Source organism: Corythoichthys intestinalis, chromosome 16, assembly GCF_030265065.1.
Source record: "Corythoichthys intestinalis isolate RoL2023-P3 chromosome 16, ASM3026506v1, whole genome shotgun sequence".
NCBI lineage: Eukaryota > Metazoa > Chordata > Actinopteri > Syngnathiformes > Syngnathidae > Corythoichthys > Corythoichthys intestinalis.
Window position 1 is genome coordinate 11572166 of NC_080410.1, and position 21445 is coordinate 11593610.

The 21445-nt window shown below is 38.7% G+C and overlaps 1 protein-coding gene across 2 annotated transcripts in view; it reads left to right on the top strand.

The window, feature by feature from the left end:
* The first annotated feature begins 1078 nt into the window (after nucleotides 1-1078).
* The window catches only part of il2rb (interleukin 2 receptor, beta), a 31507-nt gene continuing 11140 nt past the window's right edge, over nucleotides 1079-21445 (top strand). The window contains exons 1-6 of one of the 2 annotated variants that reach the window (XM_057860610.1): nucleotides 1079-1226; nucleotides 14885-14986; nucleotides 15130-15271; nucleotides 15348-15408; nucleotides 15497-15587; nucleotides 18784-18933. In XM_057860610.1, coding sequence (XP_057716593.1) covers nucleotides 1118-1226; nucleotides 14885-14986; nucleotides 15130-15271; nucleotides 15348-15408; nucleotides 15497-15587; nucleotides 18784-18933 — 655 coding nt within the window. In that variant the 5' untranslated portion in view covers nucleotides 1079-1117. Of the gene's footprint in view, nucleotides 1227-12911; nucleotides 13166-14884; nucleotides 14987-15129; nucleotides 15272-15347; nucleotides 15409-15496; nucleotides 15588-18783; nucleotides 18934-21445 lie in introns of those variants that run through there. The other variant, XM_057860609.1, reaches the window with a different exon arrangement.

The following is a 21445-nucleotide window of genomic DNA, read 5'->3' on the forward strand; positions in this document are numbered from 1 at the left end:
GCTTTAAGTTTTTTCACAGATGATCTCACATGTTCCTCAAGCAACCTCTGATACATGATAGAATTCATAGTGGATTCATGATGGTGAGCTGGCCAGGTCCTGCTAAAGCAAAGCATCCCCAAACCATGACCCTTCCACCTCTGTGCTTCAGAGTTGGTATGAGGTTCTTTCCTGGAACACTGTATTGGGTTTACGCCAAACATTAACTCTGTTCTGGTGTTCAAATAATTCAATTTTAGATTCATCTGTCCAAAGAACATTATTCCAGAAGTCCTGGTCTTTGTCTACATTAACTTTGGCAGACGTCAGTCTGGCCTTCATGTTCTTCTTGGAGAGCAAATGTTTCCTACTTGCACACCTTCCATGAAGGTTAAACTTGTGAAGTATCTTTCTGATTGTAGAGGCATGCACTTTCACATCAACAGTAGCAATAACCTGCTGTAGGTCCCGTGATGACATTTTAGGGTTTTTGGAGACTTCTTTTAGCATCATGCGGTCTGCTCTCGGGGTGAACCTGCTTGGAAGGCCAGACCTGGGCATGTTGGAAGTTATTGTGAATTGTCCTCTATTTGTAGACTATTTTCCGGATAGTGGAATGGCTGATTTTATATTCTTTTGAGATCTTTTGAAATCCCTTACCAGACTCATAAGCGACTACAATCTTCTTTCTGAAAGGCTCAGACAGCTTTAACAGTCAGGGGCACACCAAACTATATGTGAAGTTTAGATAAGGCAAGCTCAAAATACTGGGTAATGATGTTCTAATCATGTGCACCTGATGTGATAGAGTTGTGTGTGATTTTAGCCATTGTAAGTGGGACTGAATGTGGAGGTGTCCTAATTTATTCCTCATCAGAAATTGCATTTATTTAAAATTAGATTTTACAGAAAGTTATATATTTAAAAAATCAGTTTTAATTGTTTAGTTCTATTACTTGAATCTCTCAAGATTGTTAAAATTGATATTAAATATCCATTAGACCAAATGTTATGAAACACACAGGCTTCCATAGGGTGCCCTAATTTTTTCACATGACTGTACATGGCCGCCAACGGCATGTACGTACATGGCCGTCAATGGAATTCAACTGCATTGGCATCAATAGAATCAAGATACATGGCTGTCAATGGCATCAACATAAATGGCCGTCAGTGGGAAGGACGTACATGGCTGTCAATGGCATCGATTTACTTGGGCGCCAGTTCAATGTCAATGGGCAGTAATGGTAAGTTTTTGGTCTAAAATCACAACCACTCATGTTTTTCTGCCATTGAAAATGACGATGACATTTTGGCAATTAGAAATGAATGGAACGACGTACATGGCAATGGCATCCCATTAGAAATTAATGGGAAAGGTTTGGGTGAATTTTGGGGGAACTGTAGGTTTTTGGCAAATTCTGTGTACAGTACAAGTTTTATGCCCATTTCTGAAATTTTTGACTTTTCATTGATGTGAATTGGATAAATACTGTAGGACTACATATATTTTGAAATTATTTATTATTTTTTTTATTAAACCCGCATTTTGGTGTGAACGGTAATTTTGGGAGAGTCATTCAAAAGATCCCTGCGTTGCACGAGAATTCCGGTCATATTGGTGTTGATGGGCTAAACGGTTTGGGCTGTGCGGCGCGCCAAAGAAACGCCATCCAAAAAAACCCGTAATGCATTACATGCAAAGCTACCATCAATAAAATAGAGCTGCTAAAAAATACTTGCTAGCTACCGTACTTTGACTAATATACTACTTTAGGCATTTTTCATGATTATAAATTCATTCATAAAAGAGGATTTTAAAAATAAATGTTAACTGTTTCTTACAACAAAAGTATAGAATAGAATAGGTCTTTATTGTCATTGTCAGCAACGAAAAGAACATTGTGAACAATGAAATTGGACGTGGCACTCCAGTATAAATATATGTATTTAATAAAATAATATAAATTAATCGGAAAATATAGTACCAAAAAATGGTCTCAAAATAAGCCTTTACAATCTTACTGACATCATAGATTTTAACGGAGTTTATCTTATTTTAAGCGTGATATTTTTTTTTTACTAGAAACTTGACATACAGCCATATGCGTCAATTCAATCCATCCATCCATCCACTTCATTATGACTTTCTCCTTTCTTTTTCAGTAAAGTGCTGAACTGCTGGAAATCGTCAACAGTGGAGTGGATAGAGAGAAATATTTTGAACCAGAAAATCAACAGGTTGATGATAGAAATGGGCTAGAGGATGGTTTCAAAGTGATGTTTTCTTCCCAGTGTAGCTGGACAAAAAATGCATTGAAATTTTGTTAAAGGGCAAATGTAGAATGTAATATGCAGATCTTTTTTAAACTAATCCCTTGATGTATTTAATTCAACAATTATACATCAAAAAACATTGGGAGAATACATAGACATGAAAATAATAAAATGTACATAGAAAATAAAATTTAAAAATACAACTAAATTTAGGGGGGAGGGAATGATTTAAGAAAACAAAAAGTAGACGTACTATATAGGAAATTATTTTAAACAATTAAAATAAATGAAACATTTTTTAAGATATGCAGCGGAATTTCATAAAACATTCTTCCATTTTTATTTTTTATTTGTAATTGCTTTCAAATATATATGTAAATATGCAACAAGGGGTTAATTATCTTTGAGTTTAAAGGCCATATGAAATGAAAAGGTCATAACTAAAATGTTAGTTCATAACTACTTCACTCTATTGTAGTTTTTGGTGTCATGTGTAAAGGCGACAAAGTGGAGGTTTTAGCGTAACCACTGAAACTTGCTCTTTCTTACAACCTGCTATTCTCCTTGTCATGTCACACACGGAAAGCCGATTAATCGTCATGCGGGATCTGTGTTCAGTCATATTTTTAAAACAGTTATCAGTATACAAAATAGATAAAAATGGCAAGGGGTTTTCACTCATTTGTATTTTCATAAAATTTAAACATTTACCTCAAAGATTCATTATCGAGGTAGTTTTGATTACAACAATTCAGTGATTTTATTTTCTTACTCACACCACACACAAAAAGTTCGTCATCAACCAAAGCCATTTTACTCAATCAAATGTACAAGAAAAAAATATACGCATTCACAGCCAGTGCTCCCAGTTTAAATGAATTGTGGACAATTTGTTAATTTTGGGTCACTACCCTATTAATTTTAGGGTACATACAGGCAGACCTTTTTATTTTAGGTCACTTCCTGTAGATTTTGGGTCTTTTCCAGGTCACTTCCTGTTAATATGGGATCTTTTTTTTTCACCCATTGGAAATGAGTGGAGCCACTGGAAATAAATGGGGACGTGCTTCTCAAATTTTGGTAGATCCGTACATTTTTGGCCAGACCTAATAAACTTTTTGCGCACCTTAATTTCCTGAATTTTTGGATGTGTAAATGATGATGATTACGTGATGTTATGTTTGTGATTGGGCTGGAGTATTTCAATTCTGACAACTCTGGTTTTGGCTTACAAAGCACTACGCAGACGACAGCCCGAGTATTGTCTCTGAGTCTTGTCTGAGAACCACTTTATCTTACACAAACCACCACAGCTGACCTCGAAACGCTATCTACTGCGGCACCATTCTTCCACCTCGTCTAACCCTTGCCTGTCCTCCGTGTGCGTAGCTCGCTTGGCTTGCTGAGTAGCGGCATGTAGAATGCAGTATGGCGGGTATGGTATGGCACAGCAGATCGACTCTGGCCTACTGCGGTTATAAGCAATAAGCTGCATTATTTTGTATGCATCTTTGTGGTTTTGAAGGCTACGCGTAGTCACGCATAGCACAACAGCCTTTCGTTGAACTTTATGACAGGGACATAGCGTTCGAGTGTACAATGCAAAATCACACCTCCTTAAAACTAGTTACTCTCCCATGTTTTCAGTGTAAATCTACAAGAAATATGTGACATTATCTGCCAGTGCTTCAAGTAAAATTTACTCAGATTTCTGTGAATAAGAAAAATAGCTTATGGTTTTTAACACTCAAAACAAGATGGAGAACATTATTTGACTAGATTTAAGAAAAATTCTCTGATGGCCCCTTTCCCACTGAAACTAGTGGGTCAACGCGCATTTTTTCCAAGCCGATGCAACCCACTAGCAATTGGCATTTGACACCTTTCCCGTTGACAAAAAAAAAAGCCGTGTCTTTTTTTTCTTTCTCACACGTCTAACCCCCGACACCTCCTCAGCCATGCGTAAGGTTACGTGACGTCACCACGCTAAGATGCGCGTCGACAAGTGCGACCGAATTCATTCAATTCAAGGAAGTAAACAATGCAGAGCAACATGGAAGCCTCCTTTCCGTTTGTGTTCTCTGTTTTCATGCTTTTTACTGCCCTCTAAATGGTCGAAATGCAGCAAAGGATTAACACTGCTTGTACTGAGGCAACGTAGGTGACGTGAATTTTGGTTTGAAATTGAAAGGAGTTATGACGCATCACGTAAGAGCCTACGTCACCACGTAGATTAGGGTGTTGACTGTTCACCCAAGGTTTTGCTTTCACACTACATGACGATCAGAGCCGAGGTGATTTTAACGCGGGTCGCTTGGCGGGTTGATTGACACGAGTCGAGGCGGGTCGCTGCACCTTTCCCACTGCCACCAAAAGCCGATTGTTAGTGGGTTGACATGGGTTTTTTGGACAGTGGGAAAGGGGTTTGATTAAGACGTTCTAAATTTGCAGTGTAATTGTCCTTGTGCTTCTGACTATAGTCCTATATGTACTTATTTTTATTCAAGATGTTAGACTCCAGAAGTATGTTGGATTGTCAGTATATCTACGTATAACTATGTCCAATAAAATAAATAAATAAATTAAAAAAAACTCATGTTAAGTATATGTTACCGACGGAAAAGCATTAGGCCCATAAAAAAATAAAGAATTAGAATTCTCACTTTAGAGTTGGAATCCTGACTTTAAATTGAGAATTCTGAAAATAAAGTTGCTCCTAATATAGTCCTGTTCGTCAAACCAAAAGCCAAACACCATAGCATTCACTGCTTTCTCCTTTTGTCGTTTTTTCGAGGAAAATACGTGTATGAAATTATTACGGCGTTAGAGTATAACATACCTATTCTTAAATGTGTACGCCGTATGTTAAAAATCTGTATGTTTTTCGTGCATTACGGTTTTTTTTCTCCGTTCGGATTTTGTCACCGTTTCGCCAACGACACAATGTGCGTTACTATGCGTTATGACGTTGGTTGAATGACGCAAGAAAAGTCCGAGACATGGAGAGGGAAGAGTGTTTGGTTTGACGCTGCAGGCGGCGTTGGTAAACAGCCTCCATTTTAAAGCAGTAGACTTCTCAGAAAGGCTCTGTTGTAGTGAACGTTTCTAGCTAACCTAAGTAACTTTTTATCTAAAATACTCCTAAATCGACAAAATCTTGACTTGAATCTATCTTTAAATGATGAAACAGTTTTAAAACTTTCACATGTCGAAAGTAGACAGAAGGGAACTAATTCAAAAACGGGAGCAATTTTAACAACTTTAATGGTTGATTCACCACATAAAATGACTTCCAAACACAGCAAAGGTTACTATGTTTTTTTTTTTTTTTGGAAAAAAAAAAAAAAGAAATAGAATTAGAAAAAGTAAATTCAAAAAACATGATAGGTAACCCCAGTTACTTTGCCAAGTAACTAATTACTCTTACATTCAGGTAACTGATTTACTAACTCAATAACTTTTTGGGAGAAATAATTTGTAACTGTAATTAATTACTTTTTAAAAGTAAGATTAGCAACACTGGTCATAAAGATGAAGTCTGCAGAATGAAAAGTGACAAATGTGGAGATTTTATTCTGCCAATTTTTTGCCGGACACAATTCGCCTGCAACTATTGCTGATCACTTTTCAGAATTAGCAAAAGAAATGTTCCCTGACTGAAAGATTACATTGGTAAATTAATTTTATCAATTGATCGTTTTAATTTACAATTGGACACACTTACGAACTACCTTTAAGTCAAACTGAATTGCGAGCTGAAGTGCCATGAAGTGCAGCCATCAAAAGACATGACAGAAATTGCCAAAAGTGCTACAAACAATTATAACAAAAGTCACTGTTAAATTTTTAGTAATCATGATGTAGCTGAATATATTGATTGTTCTTTGATTGCACCAGGTTATATGTTACAAAATTAACAATAAATTCATATTATTTTAAAAATTGAGTTTTATTTTTGTTTCATATTGCAAGCTACGTATATACGACATTGTAAGATTAGTCACCAATTTGTAAGGGCATACGTCACTAGTTGTAAGATTGCCAACAACATCGAGTTGACAGGTATGGTATAATGGTGTCCCTACCAGTGTTATTTTGTTCAGTAGTGGGTAATCTAAGTTATTACTTTTCCCATCTTTTCAATGCCGTTACCGTTACTGAGGGTGTGAGTGGGCAAGTTACAACAATTTGGTTGAATGAAGCGGAAGTTGTCTGATTTGGTCACAGCTGCCTTGGAGAGAACAGAGTCGGAGGGAGGAGAACGGAAGGGGTTGGTGACACTGTTGTAAACACGATGATGATTGGCATTTGGGTGCTTGAAGCATTAGCATAGCATTCGCGCTCTTGTTAGCATTAGCATTTAGCGTGGCGAGCGTCATCTTCAACTCTCGGGCAGCTTTGTTTTTTACATAAAGTTTGTGGCCTCCAGGTAGGTACAATTAATTGAAAATAATGTACTGTTTTCCTGCTGAGTGTACATTATCATCACCAATATGGGGTTGTCCTTGTGGACGCTACAAAATGATAATAATTTGTTGTTGTTTTTTTTATTACCAAAAATAGTCACTTCCCCTGACCTTTTCTTGAATGATGTATCCATGAACCTTGTGTGATGTTTTTTTTAATCAAAACAACTAGAGCAAAGACAGGAGAGGCAAGAGATTCAGAGCCTCACCAGCATATTGAAAACTACAGTGCCTTGCAAAAGTATTCGGCCCCGTTGAACCTTGCAACCTTTCGCCACATTTCAGGCTTCAAACATAAAGATATAACATTTTAATTTTTTGTCAAGAATCAACAACATGTGGGACACAATCGTGAAGTGGAACAAAATTTATTGGATAATTTAAACTTTTTTAACAAATAAAAAACTGAAAAGTGGGGCGTGCAATATTATTCGGCCCCCTTGCGTTAATACTTTGTAGCGCCACCTTTTGCTCCAATTACAGCTGCAAGTCACTTGGGGTATGTTTCTATCAGTTTTGCACATCGAGAGACTGACATTCTTGCCCATTCTTGCATGCAAAACAGCTCGAGCTCAGTGAGGTTGGATGGAGAGTGTTTGTGTACAGCAGTCTTCAGCTCTTTCCACAGATTCTCAATTGGATTCAGGTCTGGACTTTGACTTGGCCATTCTAACACCTGTATACGTTTATTTTTTAACCATTCCATTGTAGATTTGGCTTTATGTTTTGGATCATTGTCCTGTTGGAAGATAAATCTCCGTCCCAGTCTCAGGTCTTGTGCAGATACCAACAGGTTTTCTTCCAGAATGTTCCTGTATTTGGCTGCATCCATCTTCCCGTCAATTTTAACCATCTTCCCTGTCCCTGCTGAAGAAAAGCAGGCCCAAACCATGATGCTGCCACCACCATGTTTGACAGTGGGGATGGTGTGTTCAGGGTGATGAGCTGTGTTGCTTTTACGCCAAACATATCGTTTTGCATTGTGGCCAAAAAGTTCAATTTTGGTTTCATCTGACCAGAGCACCTTCTTCCACATGTTTGGTGTGTCTCCCAGGTGGCTTGTGGCAAACTTTAAACGAGACTTTTTATGGATATCTTTGAGAAATGGCTTTCTTCTTGCCACTCTTCCATAAAGGCCAGATTTGTGCAGTGTACGACTGATTGTTGTCCTATGGACAGACTCTCCCACCTCAGCTGTAGATCTCTGCAGTTCATCTAGAGTGATCATGGGCCTCTTGGCTGCATCTCTGATCAGTTTTCTCCTTGTTTGAGAAGAAAGTTTGGAAGGACGGCCGGGTCTTGGTAGATTTGCAGTGGTTTGATGCTCCTTCCATTTCAATATGATGGCTTGCACAGTGCTCCTTGAGATGTTTAAAGCTTGGGAAATCTTTTTGTATCCAAATCCGGCTTTAAACTTCTCCACAACAGTATCTCGGACCTGCCTGGTGTGTTCCTTGGTTTTCATAATGCTCTCTGCACTTTAAACAGAACCCTGAGACTATCACAGAGCAGGTGCATTTATACGGAGACTTGATTACACACAGGTGGATTCTATTTATCATCATCGGTCATTTAGGACAACATTGGATCATTCAGAGATCCTCACTGAACTTCTGGAGTGAGTTTGCTGCACTGAAAGTAAAGGGGCCGAATAATATTGCACGCCCCACTTTTCAGTTTTTTATTTGTTAAAAAAAGTTTAAATTATCCAATAAATGTTGTTCCACTTCACGATTGTGTCCCACTTGTTGTTGATTCTTGACAAAAAAATTAAATTTCATATCTTTATGTTTGAAGCCTGAAATGTGGCGAAAGGTTGCAAGATTCAAGGGGGCCGAATACTTTTGCAAGGCACTGTATATATCAGGGCCGGCCCAGGCCATTTTGGGGCCCTAAGCAAAATAATGCAAAGGGGCCCATATTTTTGGCCCACCATTTCGTCACAGTGTACTGTGAAACCCATACATGCAATCCAACCCATACGTCCATATTTTGTATGTTAATCAGATTTTGTTGCACTGCATACTTCAAACTTCTCACCCCAAAGGATTGTTAGTACTTACAGTCGATAGCGCCAAACCTTTTTCTAAAAGAGGAAAGAAAGAAGTTAAGGAAGAATTACTATTTTTTTTAAGCTTGTAATCAAGTATCAAAAGTCAAATAAAGCAAACTGTGGTAAACAAAATAGAATGTAAATTAAACAATTGCCAGATTGGGGGCCCCTAGTGGTCAGGGGCCCTAAGCAGCTGCATAATCTGCGTATAGCCTGGGCCGGCCCTGCTATATATATATTTGGGGTGTCACCATACACACAAGTCACTGTTATGTATTGTATATACCTTGGGACGTAGATCACCGTTCGGTGCACGTTTAATACAACAGGAAAACCAAAGTTTTTTTCCTCACAGTATTTGAAAGTTATTAGACTTTTTAAGCAATAAATCAGCATATCTAATATTAAAAAAGCTTTGAAATGTGAGAAATGTACTTAATTCAAGAATAGATATTCTTCAAAATATTATTTTAAAGAAAATTCTTCATGATATAGGCATAAAATGACCAACTTTTAGATGTATGGGCTTAATAAGAACAACTAGTTACTTAAAGTAAATGGAATAATCTGACCCCTTAATCTGTTAACTAGTCTGTAACACTCAAAACAATATGAAATGATTTGACTAGATTTACGAAAAATAATTTGATTAAAACATTATACATTTGCAGTGTACATGACTATAGCACAGCTGCAAAGCAGCAGACTGGGAGCAGCAAATAGCCACACCAAATGCAAGTATGGCAATATAATATTTTAATACATTGCTTTTTGTTCCAGCAAAATAAGTCCATGTAAAAATGAGAACTTGCATGTAAAGAACATTGCCATCGCAATTGCCTTGGAAAAATTGGGTGTATCAGACCTAACAAGTCATGTCGGACTATCTGAAATACTAGCATTCTATTGGCTAAAATACATTCGGTGTTTAAAAATGCCTGCTCATGGCAATTTTGCCTACTTCCTGGAAATATTGGCCTTTATTGACATTCTTCTCCACTATTCCAGAACAGAAAAAAGACCTTGTTTTTTAATTCTCAAACAAGATAACAATTCATTCAACTCATTGACTGCCATTGACGGCGCTAGACGTCTATCACCCATCTCAGTCCAAATGAATTGGATGTACAGTGCTGGCCAAAAGTATTGGCACCCCTGCAATTCTATCAGATAATGTTCAACTTCTCTCAGAAAATGATTGCGAATACAAATGCTTTGGTAGTAATATCTTCATTTATTTTGCTAGCAATGAAAAAACACAAAAGAGAATGGAAAAAAATTAAAATTGTCATTTTACACAAAACTCCAAAAATAGGCCGGACAAAAGTATTGGCACCCTTTGAAAAATCATGTGATGCTTCTCTAATTTGTGTGATTAAGAGCACCAAATACTTACCTGTGGCACATAACATGTGGTGGTAATAACTAAATCACACTTGCAGCCAGTTAAAATGGATTAAAGCTGACTCAACCTATGTCCTTGTGTGTACCACATTGAGAATGGAGAAATGAAAGAAGACCAAAGAACTGTCTGAGGACTAGACAAGCAAAATTGTAATCTCGGGCAACCTCGGGCAATCTCAAGGTTACAAGTCCATCTCCAAAGACCTGAATGTTCCTGTGTCTTCCGTGCGCAGTGTCATCAATAAGTGTAAAGCCAATGGCACTGCGGCTAACCTCCCTAGATGTGGACGTAAAAAAAAAAATTGACAAGAGATTTCAGCGAAAGATTGTGCGGATGGTGGATAAAGAACCTCGACTAACATCCAAACAAGTTCAAGCTGTCCTGCAGTCCGAGGGTACAACAGTGTCAACCCGTACTATCCGTCGGCATCTGAATGAAAAGGGACTCTATGGTAGAATACCCAGGAAGACCCCACTTCTGACCCAGAGACATAAAAAAGCCAGACTGGAGTTTGCCAAAACTTAACTGAGAAAGCCAAAAAATGTTTTGGAAGACTAAAGTAGAGCCTTTAGGGTAGACATGTCTAAAGTCCGGCCCGGGGGCCAAATGCGGCCCGTGGTCAAATTTCATCCGGCCCCCAGCCTCTGTCATAAAATCAATAACATCTGGCCCGCACACAGACTTAATAAATTGGTCAGCAGTACTGAAGCCAGCATATGAAGTAGCTTACACACAAAATGCTGCTCCTCATTTACCCACTAAAAGGCAGCAGCACTTTAACCCCTTATTGCCAAATGTATCACATTTGATACACTTAAAATTTCATGATTTCCAGACTAATTTAGAATTTTGACCTTTCTTTTTGGGGGAAAAAAAAAATGATGGATGCAAGTCAACACATGCATCTACAGGTTCCATAAGAAAAAAAACATGATTTAGCATGGGTTATAGATATTAGAGTGCTTATTACACATATTCATTTTGACTTTTCACAAATTTGAAAAAAAGGTTTCATTAGGACCTTATTTTTCAAATTTTGGGATTCTCTGATAATTGCTTCATGTTGCAGGTAGTTAAGGGCTAAACAACAATACTCCGTGTGACCCTCTACTTCCAATTTTCTAAAATGGCAACAATCAACAAAAAAAGTTGACCGTGACGGGCGACGCTTCAAGGATAGGTGAAAATTGGACTATTTCTTCACTAAAATACGCAAAAACTCTGTCTTGCCTCATTTGCAAAGAGACAGTCGCTGTTTTTAAAGATTTCAATGTGAGGCGATATTACCAAACAAGACACGCTGACATGTACGACAAGATTACAGGGAAGATACGCAGTGAGAAATTGAAGCAACTTGAAGCTAGTTTAATTTCACAGCAGTAGTATTTCGCAAGAGCCCGAGAGTCGAAAGAGAACGCCGCAAAGGCTAGTTGCGAGATTGTTTAAATTATTCATTAAAAAAAAAAAATAATAAAGCAAATGTGACACACTGAATGGCTTGCTAAATTTTGCTTAAATATATTGTTCTACGTAAATGACGTCAGCCAAGGTCGGCCCCCCCACATTTTTACCGAGCCAAATATGGCCCACTTTGCAAAAAGTTTGTACACCCTGGTTTTGGGAAAAGGCATCAACATAGAGTTTACAGGAAAAAACGAGGCCTTCAAAGAAAAGAGCACTGTCCTCACAGTCAAACATGGCAAAGGTTCCTTGATGTTCTGGGGTTGCTTTGTTGCCTCTGGTACTGGACTGCTTGACCGTGCACATGGCATTATGAAGTCTGAAGACTACCAACAAATTTTGCTGCATAATGTAAGGCCCACTGTGAGAAAGCTGGGTCTCCCCCAGAGCTCATGGGTCTTCCTGTAGGACAATGACCCAAAACACACTTTAAAAAGCACTAGAAAACGGTTTGAGAGAAAGCACTGGAGACCTCTAAAGTGGCCAACAATGAGTCTATACCTGAATCCCATAGAACACCTGTGGAGAAATCTGAAAATGGCAGTTTGGAGAAGGCACCCTTCAAATCTCAGAAACCTGGAGCAGTTGGCCAAAGAAGAATTGAAAAATTCCAGCAGAGCATTGTAAGAAACTCATTGATTGATACCGGGAGCGGTTGTTCGGAGTTATTTCGTCTAAAGGTTGTGCTACAAAGTATTAGGCTTAGGGTGCCAATACTTTTGCCCGGCCCATTTTTGGAGTTTTGTGTAAAATGATAATGATTTAATATTTTTTTCTTTCTCTTTTGTGTTTTTTCATTGCAAGCAAAATAAATGAAGATAATACTAACAAAGTATTAGTAATTGCAATTATTCTCTGGGAAAAATTGAGCATTATTTGACAGAATTGCAGGGATGCCAATACTTTTGGCCAGCATTGTATATCCTTATGAATGGCAGGCAATGATTTAAATCGCACCTTGATTCTAAATATGGAACGTAGTCAATCTTTTGGCATCTGGAACATTTTTTTAACTGAATTTCATTGACTTGAACCACTTCAGAGGAAAAGACGAACAACTCTCTTGACATTGCGATTGAAACAGGATGTGGTGTTCACGCTCTTTCCAGTGCAGTTTGTATTTTAACGGCGGTAGTACGTTATGATTGGGTTTGTGACTGGTGGCGGTAGGGCCGAGGGAGGTGTCGCGTGTTAAGACTCACCTGCTCACCCCGCCTTGGCCCGTCACTCTTTCAGTACCACTCAGTGCGTCACAATGCTTCCTGTAAAGGCCCAGATAGAAGCTGTGGTTAATGACTGAAAATGTCAGCGGCCACCCAAAAAAGAAAAACGGCAATGAGGAGGCCAAAGAAAGAGTGATAGAAAGAGAGGGAGGAGAAAATGAGAGCACACGGAAGGGAAGAATAACAGTGAAAGACCAAAAAGAAGCAAATCTTCATCTGAAAACTTTAGTCCAGCCGAAGGGGCGACGATGTGATTCCTGTCACATACAGAATTGCCTTCACTAAGCCAAGAAAAAGTCAGGTATGGTATGGGACTTTTTTGTTGTCGATATATACACCATGCTTATATATATATATATATATTTCTTCTTCTCTAAGATTATCCATCTAACCTGAAAAACTGCCGACTAATGAAAAACACCTACATTCAAATGCTCTTGCTCTAAACTTTCACAAAAACACAAAATCGATATTGTTTGAGATGTTTTAGATTAAAAAAAATAAATAAAAAACTCAAATTTTGGATTTAGGTTTTTTTTAATTTATTGACAAAAGATATAGGGAAGGCATAGCTAAGGTTTCTCCCCTTCAGGGACAGGGGTCATGACAGTGGACAGCTATTTAAAAGTTGACAAAAAGACCTTTTAAAATACAATTTTAGCAATTATATATATTATACAGTATATATACATATGATTTATTAATCTTTATTGCATTTTTGGTAATTATAGATAAATGTGAAAATGAATACAATGTTAATAAAAATTGAATTAATGACATAAATTTTTTACTCAATTTTTTGGTGGTATTCAACTCTTTGCATGCCATCGATGGCAGTAGACCAGTGGTTCTTAACCTTGCTTAAGTTACCGAACCCCACAAGTTTCACATGTGCATTCACCGAACCCTTCGGAATTGGATAATAAAGTAACTTTGTTTCAAATTCAAAGCGAGCAAGCTATTAATTTTGCAAATTCCCATTCAAAATTCTTCTCATTTTGACAGCATGATTTATAAACGGGTCAAAAATTTTAACGCTGCCAATTGGTCTGTTGTATTCCCTCATACCAAGTGCGAGTTAACCTGCCACTGAGCAAACCAGTTCCTCTTCTCATCAGATCGAGGACTAGCAGTTAAAAGAAATGGATTAAGCCTTTAAATTAGGAGCAAACCAGTCCAAAACCTGGTCTAAAAAGCCACTTTGCCTAGATTTAATCTGTTTATTAAAATAGGGCTCTGTGTTTCTTTTACCTTCGCCGAACCCCTGGGGTTTGATCGAACCGAGGCTAAGAACCACTGCACTAGATGTTCATTTCAACTGGGAGTACGGGCTGTTAATGCTTAAGTTTTGATGCCATTGACGGGACTAGCCATGCAATCCATTTAGACTGGGAGGGGTGAATGAAGGAATAGATATGACGACTAGCACCAGTAATGGCAGCTAGTAAGTTTAAATGAGTGCGCTTTAAAGGTTAAATATATAAATAAATACAATTATAATTTGTGGATGAAAGAGTTAATTCAGCATTTCCAATTTTGTAACAGGTTTAATTTTGATAACAGTTATAGTTAATAAACGATGTTTGAGATCATGTTTTTTTCCTTCATTCTCAAATGTTATCAAAACCAGTTTAAAGTAAAAAAACAAAAACAAAAAACCACACAATTTTTACTTTTTTATCTAAGTACATTTCAGAGTTAACTTTTACTGTTGTAAAAGGTTTTCTTTGCCACCTTTGGAAATGACTGTTCGCAGTTTTGTTTTCTCTGCGTTGCGCTCCTTTATCTCCTGAACTATAAGTTCTCATGACTCATCTCTAAAAAATAAAACAGAAACTGAATCCGGGAAACGTCCCAAATCTAAAACCGCTTGAGTCTTTTAGTTTTTTTAAGCAGGTATGCAGTAAATGTCCTACAAGTATAAAAACACTCCAATGAAAAACTTTAAAGCAACACTATATGTAGTAGTTTTCAGTTGAACTAATAAAACTATTATTTTCGTCTTCTTTTTATTTCATAGATTGTCTGCATAAATATGTGATGATGGAGACGGCTCAGCTGTATTTTGTTTCGGCGATTCTGTTTTGTCTTCATTTCCAGCGCTGTGAGACGAACTTGCAAGGTGCAACTCATTTTGTTTGTTCACTTTCATATCACACGTGCAATTGCTACCTTCGCGCAAAGCTTTAATGTTATAAACGTTAAATATGAGTTTGCTCCAAGTGCGCAAACTGATTTGAACTTTTAACTGATTTTGTATTACAGGGCTGACCTGTGTGAATGACTTCATCAACAATGTCACATGCACACTAAACAGTTATTCAAAAGATCTTGGCCGAGATTGCATGATCTTTGGCTACAAGAAAATACGATTAGGGAAAGATAGGTTACGCAACATTTCAAAGAGGTAAGACATTAGTCATAACATACAGATCGTTACAGTATGCATGTACTATGTAATAATGTTGACTTGATCAATTTAGGAGCTGCGTGGTGAAACAATGCTGTAACTCACTTCCAGGATGCAGTTTTGTCTTTGAACGTGTAAGTGTTTTAAAAGAAAATATTACATCACTGCATGGGCGTTTTCATTTTCAGCACCGCTGTTTTACCTCTCATTTTGTCCCTCCAGAACTTCTCATTTTTAGAGAAGATCAAGATCAGCATGGAATGTCATGGTGTGCTGGTGGAAAACCTCACAGACTATGAACCCTCAAGTCACAGTGCGTGGAGTAATTTTGATTTTTTTGTTGTTACAAACTCACTGATTGCCGTTAACTGCCATTTTCTCCAGCTAAAACAAGGAAAGACAGAAGTGATTTTTGGCTTACAAAAAGGAAAGGTCCTAGATGAGCGTTTACCGTGGCTCGACGTCATTAACAGCATTTTTAATCTAATTATTGACTCTGACCTGAACTTTAACAGTCATATAAGGTTTATCATTAAGTCTGCCTATTACCACCATCGTCAAAATGAAAGGGCATCTGTCTAAAAAATTGTCTAGAAAATTTTGGAATTTGACTTTTTAGCCAGATTTACGGAATCACAACAGCCAAACCGCTGGAACCGCGCTAGAGCAATTCCAACGGCCTGGGCCGGCGGTGTTCCAACAACCCGGCCAAAAGGCCAAACTCAACTTGTATACCTTAGTTTTAACCCCATTGTACTGACTCCATTTTAAAAGCTGGAAAAAGGCCCTGACACACAAGTTGACAATTTATTCCATGTCGACAGCAATCAGACAGCAAGGCAAAAACAGCAAATAGACCCAGACGAGGAGGAAGGCTGGCTCCAGGGTTGACAAACAACAAGTACACAAAAATGTCCTGAAAAAAGACGGCGCTAGCTAAAGAATTCAGTCTTTAGAAGGCTCTGGTGAGGCGGGATGTTGTCTGGGAGAAGGGTGTGTTTGGGTGTTTTTAGGGTAATTTTCTGTTGCAGGTTGGCCCGATGAGACCGTGTGTCACTGTTGCCATGGCAACCAGAGTTGGAGATTTTGTCAGCCTCAGCGCAAAAGGAGCACTGAGTGTTCAAATTCTCAGCCGTGGAGTCTTCTTGTTATCAGGCATTCCTTGTGGCAAGACAGGATCGCCCGCCATTGTTCTGGACTGTCCATTGTCCAGAAGAGCTGATGGCGGAATTTGGTGGTCAAGACGTGGGCTTGTAGATGTCTTGGCCATCACCTGCTTGTCTTGCTCCGTCAGCGTCAGTCTCGTTCACTCAGCTGCATGACGCACGCGTTGGCCTTCCGTAGTCAGCAGTCATCCTGTGTCTATTATGCCTTTATCTGCCCATTGTCTTGGCGCTGCAAATGCCTATCACTCCAAGTCCAACTACTCCATAATATCAGATATATTCTACTTGTTTTCTTAAAGTATTATTTAAATGTTGGGTGTGTTAGATTAATACAGTCAAACAGTAAATACAGTGCCTTGCAAAAGTATTCGGCCCCGTTGAACCTTGCAACCTTTCGCCACATTTCAGGCTTCAAACATAAAGATATAAAATTTTAATTTTTTTGTCAAGAATCAACAACAAGTGGGACACAATCGTGAAGTGGAACAAAATTTATTGGATAATTTAAACTTTTTTAACAAATAAAAAACTGAAAAGTGGGGCGTGCAATATTATTCGGCCCCCTTGCGTTAATACTTTGTAGCGCCACCTTTTGCTCCAATTACACCTGCAAGTCGCTTGGGGTATGTTTCTATCAGTTTTGCACATCGAGAGACTGACATTCTTCCCCGTTCTTCCTTGCAAAACAGCTCGAGCTCAGTGAGGTTGGATGGAGAGTGTTTGTGAACAGCAGTCTTCAACTCTTTCCACAGATTCTCGATTGGATTTAGGTCTGGACTTTGACTTGGCCATTCTAACGCCTGGATACGTTTATTTTTGAACCATTCCATTGTAGATTTGGCTTTATGTTTTGGATCATTGTCCTCTTGGAAGATAAATCTCCGTCCCAGTCTCAGGTCTTGTGCAGATACCAACAGGTTTTCTTCCAGAATGTTCCTGTATTTGGCTGCATCCATCTTCCCGTCAATTTTAACCATCTTCCCTGTCCCTGCTGAAGAAAAGCAGGCCCAAACCATGATACTGCCACCACCATGTTTGACAATGGGGATGGTGTGTTCAGGGTGATGAGCTGTGTTGCTTTTACGCCAAACATATCGTTTTGCATTGTGGCCAAAAAGTTCAATTTTGGTTTCATCTGACCAGAGCACCTTCTTCCACATGTTTGGTGTGTCTCCCAGGTGGCTTGTGGCAAACTTTAAACGAGACTTTTTATGGATATCTTTGAGAAATGGCTTTCTTCTTGCCACTCTTCCATAAAGGCCAGATTTGTGCAGTGTACGACTGATTGTTGTCCTATGGACAGACTCTCCCACCTTAGCTGTAGATCTCTGCAGTTCATCCAGAGTGATCATGGGCCTCTTGGCTGCATCTCTGATCAGTTTTCTCCTTGTTTGAGAAGAAAGTTTGGAAGGACGGCCGGGTCTTGGTAGATTTGCAGTGGTCTGATGCTCCTTCCATTTCAATATGATGGCTTGCACAGTGCTCCTTGAGATGTTTAAAGCTTGGGAAATCTTTTTGTATCCAAATCCGGCTTTAAACTTCTCCACAACAGTATCTCGGACCTGCCTGGTGTGTTCCTTGGTTTTCATAATGCTCTCTGCACTTTAAACAGAACCCTGAGACTATCACAGAGCAGGTGCATTTATACGGAGACTTGATTACACACAGGTGGATTCTATTTATCATCATCGGTCATTTAGGACAACATTGGATCATTCAGAGATCCTCACTTAACTTCTGGAGTGAGTTTGCTGCACTGAAAATAAAGGGGCCGAATAATATTGCACACCCCACTTTTCAGTTTTTTATTTGTTAAAAAAGTTTAAATTATCCAATAAATGTTGTTCCACTTCACGATTGTGTCCCACTTGTTGTTGATTCTTGACAAAAAAATTAAATTTCATATCTTTATGTTGGAAGCCTGAAATGTGGCGAAAGGTTGCAAAATTCAAGGGGGCCGAATACTTTTGCAAGGCACTGTATAGGAAAGGATGCTATTCCCTTCATATAATGCTATATTGATTTTTTTTTTTAGTCAATTTGATTATTGCATTGTCGTATTTACAAGTCTTAACTCATTGGTTGCCTTTGACAGAGATAAACATCCAATCCGTTTGAAGTGAGAGTGCTGGCAGCAAATGAACAAACGTTTATCGCTAGTAGATGTTCAATCCACTTGAAATGGGAGGGCTGACAGCGAATGAATGTTTGTTCATTTGTTAAACCTCATTTAAATTAACAGCTGAAGCATAACTGGATGCTACATGATTGGACATCTATCATCGTCAATGGCACTGAAAAAATTAATGGAAGAAATTAATGTGTGTATCTGTCTATTCTCAGTCAAAATGCACCCCCCAAGCCGCCCTTTTGTCAACTACACAGACAAGGACCTTGTGATATATTGGGATCCAGGTAGCCCTCGCTCCAAGTTGCTCAGAGAGTTTAGCTACGAAGTTCAGATCCAAAAGCACGACCCAATGAGGAAGGCAAGTGTTTCTTCTGTCTGAGTATACGGTGTTGATCGCACAAATTGCTGCTCACCACATTGTGGTTGGACCTACAACCATCTAGGGATGGGAATTGATAGGATTTTTACGATTCCGATTCCATTATCGATATTGCTTAACGATTCGATTCTTTATCGATTCTCTTATCGATTTAGGGAAAAAGAAGAACAAACGTTTTGATTGGCATCGAGTTTGTTTAATCAGAAGTCACAACCTTACAAACTCACAACGAGATCAAAAGAGGCCCAAAGCCTCAATGTTAACTGTGGCAATAAGTGGCAAATACACAAGAATGTGTAACATTTTACTGAAACATTTATCTAATAGAAATAAAAACTATTGGTATATATTGGCAGATAGGTTGTTGTTCTGCCTTTGGCAATATGTGTTAAAGCAGGGGTCCCCAAACCTTTTCCTGTGAGGGCCACATAACTTTTCCCTTCTCTGATGAGGGGCCGGGGTCAGTTTGTAACAGAAAAAGTGTGACGATTGCAGAAGTGCATAAATGTAAAATATTATTGTTTTTCAGAAAGCCACAATCAAATAATCCTTTCTGGATTCTTCACGGAATGAAAGTAAATAAAATAAAATAATAATAATAATAATTAATAATAAAAACACTATTAAACAAATAGATAATAACCAAATAACCCTCTCTGAATTCTTCAAGGGAAAGGCCAGGAAATAAATAACACGATTGAGAAAAAAAAAAATTTCAAAATGGCCGGACCAAATGTATTTGGGCCGCGGGCCGCAGTTTGGGGACTCCTGGGTTAACGTGTATTATTTACTATTACATTGAAATGCATGCCTTTTAGTTTTTGTGGCGCTTACACGCTCAAGTGGGGGCGCCCTTGCGCTTCCTCACGCGAAGAAGAACGCGCTCACGTGAAGAAGAGCGCTTACACCCGAAGAAATGCCGCATCTAAGCGAGTGAGCGAGAGGGAGAGTGAGAGAGGGAAACACTTCTACGAGCCTACGTTCTTTGTTAATGTTAATATCTACAGAGGCAACGCCTGTATGTATCATCTTTTGTGTTGTTGTTGTTGTGTTTCCACTCGCGATCGGACACTTAAATCCAGTTGTGTAGTGGTTTGAACGATGTGCTAATGCTAGCGAACGAATGCTAACCATTTGTTATTACTGTTATTAGTAGCTAATCATCGCTGATTTACGTTGATGCAAACCTGTTTGTTATTGGGCACGAAATTGATTTGTTTAATTTCTATTCTTAGTTTCACTCTTCAAGTGATGGTTGAATAAAGTCAGCAAATTATACCAACGTCTTCTGCATCGTCATTTGGGAGTTTAGCTAGCTGTATAGCCAGGACTGAGCCTTAGCCTCTCTGTGAGGACAGCGCAGTCGTATTCCCTCCCGATGCAGTTATCTCCACCTTGCAATGACTGCAAGTCGCTTTATTGTAATTTTTCCTCGTGAAGTGAAGACACACTTTCGAGCGTTTGAACCTACGTGCTGTCATTGTTATGTTTATGGCTGCAATGCTCGTGCTTACCCGTCGTAACCTTTCATTTTCACACTCTTTCCTGGTGAAGTGTAGTCAAACTTTGGAGCGAGTGGTTCTTGGCGCCATGCTAGTTTGATGCGTCTGGACAACAAGACACGTCACGACGCAATACGCGTCTTTAGGAATCGTTAAAGGGATCGTTAAGGCTTTTTCATTGTGATGTCGAGGCCTCGAAACACTCGGAACCGGTTCCGAATTGGAATCGGATTTCGATTCCCATCCCTACAACCATCCATTCGATTAATCCATGTTTTTTCCATTCGCTGCTCTTAACAACACTTTGAACTCTAACATGTGATAGTGTTGTTCAATATGACAATACGTATATCTCCAAAACGATATAAAACTTTCTAACGACATTTATGTCTATCGTCATTATCTCCATAAATGGACCTGTTACTGCAATGCAGATTTTGGACAGTAGATGGTGCCCAATTTGCGCTGACTTGCTACATTTTGGAATTCCTCTCCCCCTGCCAACTGTATGCAAGTAGGTACAGCAGCGGCCCGCGGTACTAAAGCAGGAGGCATTGTTGGCAGATGACGAAGGCTTCATCTGATTTGTCGTTGAAAGCAGGGGTCACGGTTGGGGTCATAAGGTTAAATTTTCGATAGGATTATATAAATCATATTATTCCAAGGTCTGGTTAAGTTTATTGTTAAAGAAATATATAATTTTCTATTTATAAGGAAGATTAGTTAAGTTTAGGGCTCAAACCCCTCTAGTTAAGTTTAAAGTGAATCGCGGGTAATCAGGTTCTTAATGGCATACCGCACGCAACACGTCACTTTTGCTCATTAATATTCATGACGTTAGCAATTGTTGCTAGGCGGGTCAATCTCGCGTTTGTCCCAATGCTGAATGCATGTAAATAGTGTACAAATGAGATGCTTACTGAGCTAAACCTACCAATTCTGTCCGAAAGAGATGTCCTTCGTGCCAAATTCACTGGTAAAGATGTGGAAGAA